Raw genomic sequence first — 1,099 nt, 5'->3', positions numbered from 1 at the left:
CACTGAAAAATGATTTTGATGTCACAATTAAAAAAATATAAAATGTACAATTATAGACTTTAAACCTGGAGAACATTCAATCGCTACGTCCTCAATGTGTGCACAGTCATGTTCACCTAACGCTGGATGTGAACACGACGAAAGCCTAGACTCCCAACCACTGCAGTCGACTTCATCTAAAAGGATGTTTTGATATGTATCTCCTTGGTATCCATAAATGAGTGTCTGCACTGGATATCCATAGCCTAATTCACGACAGACCACAAGAGCATCATCTAAGTCCCAGCGATCATTACAAACCGTTCCCCATTCTCCGTTATAATATATCTCAACACGTCCTTCATAAATTGTACTTCCACCGGCCAATCGGACTGAAAATGCATCTAGAAAAAAAACCATTGAAAAAGTAATTATACAGTTTTCTGGGGTGGATACAGGATTTTGTGAAAAGTGGGAGGGATGTGTGACTTTCATAGATGAAGGAAGATGTATACCAGAAATAGAATATCTAGTAGGCACTACCTAGCATTAAAAAAAATAAAATTGTTAGCCTATGTTTTATCTAATAAATTCTTATTCATTCATTATAATTGGTATTGTTGTATCGCGTATGAATGAAATGAATGAAACAGATAGGCCTACTATAATATCTACGAGAGCTCTAGTTACTTCTAGTACTTAAGACCCAGAACCTTCGAAAAATACCTGACTCAACAGAACCGATGGTTACAAACAGCATAACGATGACTTTAACCTCCATCTTGTTTTTTTAATGGAATTGTAAAGCTGAAGAAAAAATGTGACACATTCAAAAATTATTTAAACGCGCTTATTAATTCCATATAGGTATAGGCTAGAAGAATACTACATATATGGCTCTTATCCTAGTGATTCCGTGCCATTTTGTAATATCTGACTGACAGTAGATCGAACTGGCATACCAACCATAAATGTAACAGTAACATTACCACCAATCATAATACTGTATCATCATATAATATTATGATGTAGGCCTACGCACAAACACTATGTAGTGTACGCCTATGTAAAAAGTGCGTCCAATATAAATGTCACTTATACAACTGAACATATATCTATA

The 1,099-nt window shown here is 35.2% G+C and overlaps 1 protein-coding gene across 2 annotated transcripts; it reads right to left on the bottom strand.

Moving 5' to 3' along the window:
* Window positions 1-17: 17 nt before the first annotated feature.
* On the bottom strand, window positions 18-1,083 carry LOC117107216 (neurotrypsin-like). Of its 2 annotated transcripts, none has more exons than XM_033248823.1 (3): window positions 942-1,083; window positions 706-786; window positions 18-383 (listed from the first exon to the last, which is right to left on the bottom strand). In XM_033248823.1, the coding sequence occupies exons 2-3, from the start codon at window positions 758-760 to the stop codon at window positions 28-30; spliced, it is 411 nt and encodes a 136-aa protein (XP_033104714.1). In that variant the 5' UTR covers window positions 761-786; window positions 942-1,083; the 3' UTR covers window positions 18-27. The 2 variants fall into 2 exon arrangements, with proteins under 2 accessions (XP_033104714.1, XP_033104713.1); XM_033248822.1 differs by having other exon boundaries at window positions 946-1,083.
* Window positions 1,084-1,099: the final 16 nt, after the last annotated feature.

This window comes from Anneissia japonica, unplaced genomic scaffold (genome assembly GCF_011630105.1).
Source record: "Anneissia japonica isolate Jap-2015-1 unplaced genomic scaffold, ASM1163010v1 scaffold69319_len1057_cov103, whole genome shotgun sequence".
Taxonomy (NCBI): Eukaryota; Metazoa; Echinodermata; class Crinoidea; order Comatulida; family Comatulidae; genus Anneissia; species Anneissia japonica.
This window is presented reverse-complemented; position numbering and strand designations above follow the sequence as displayed.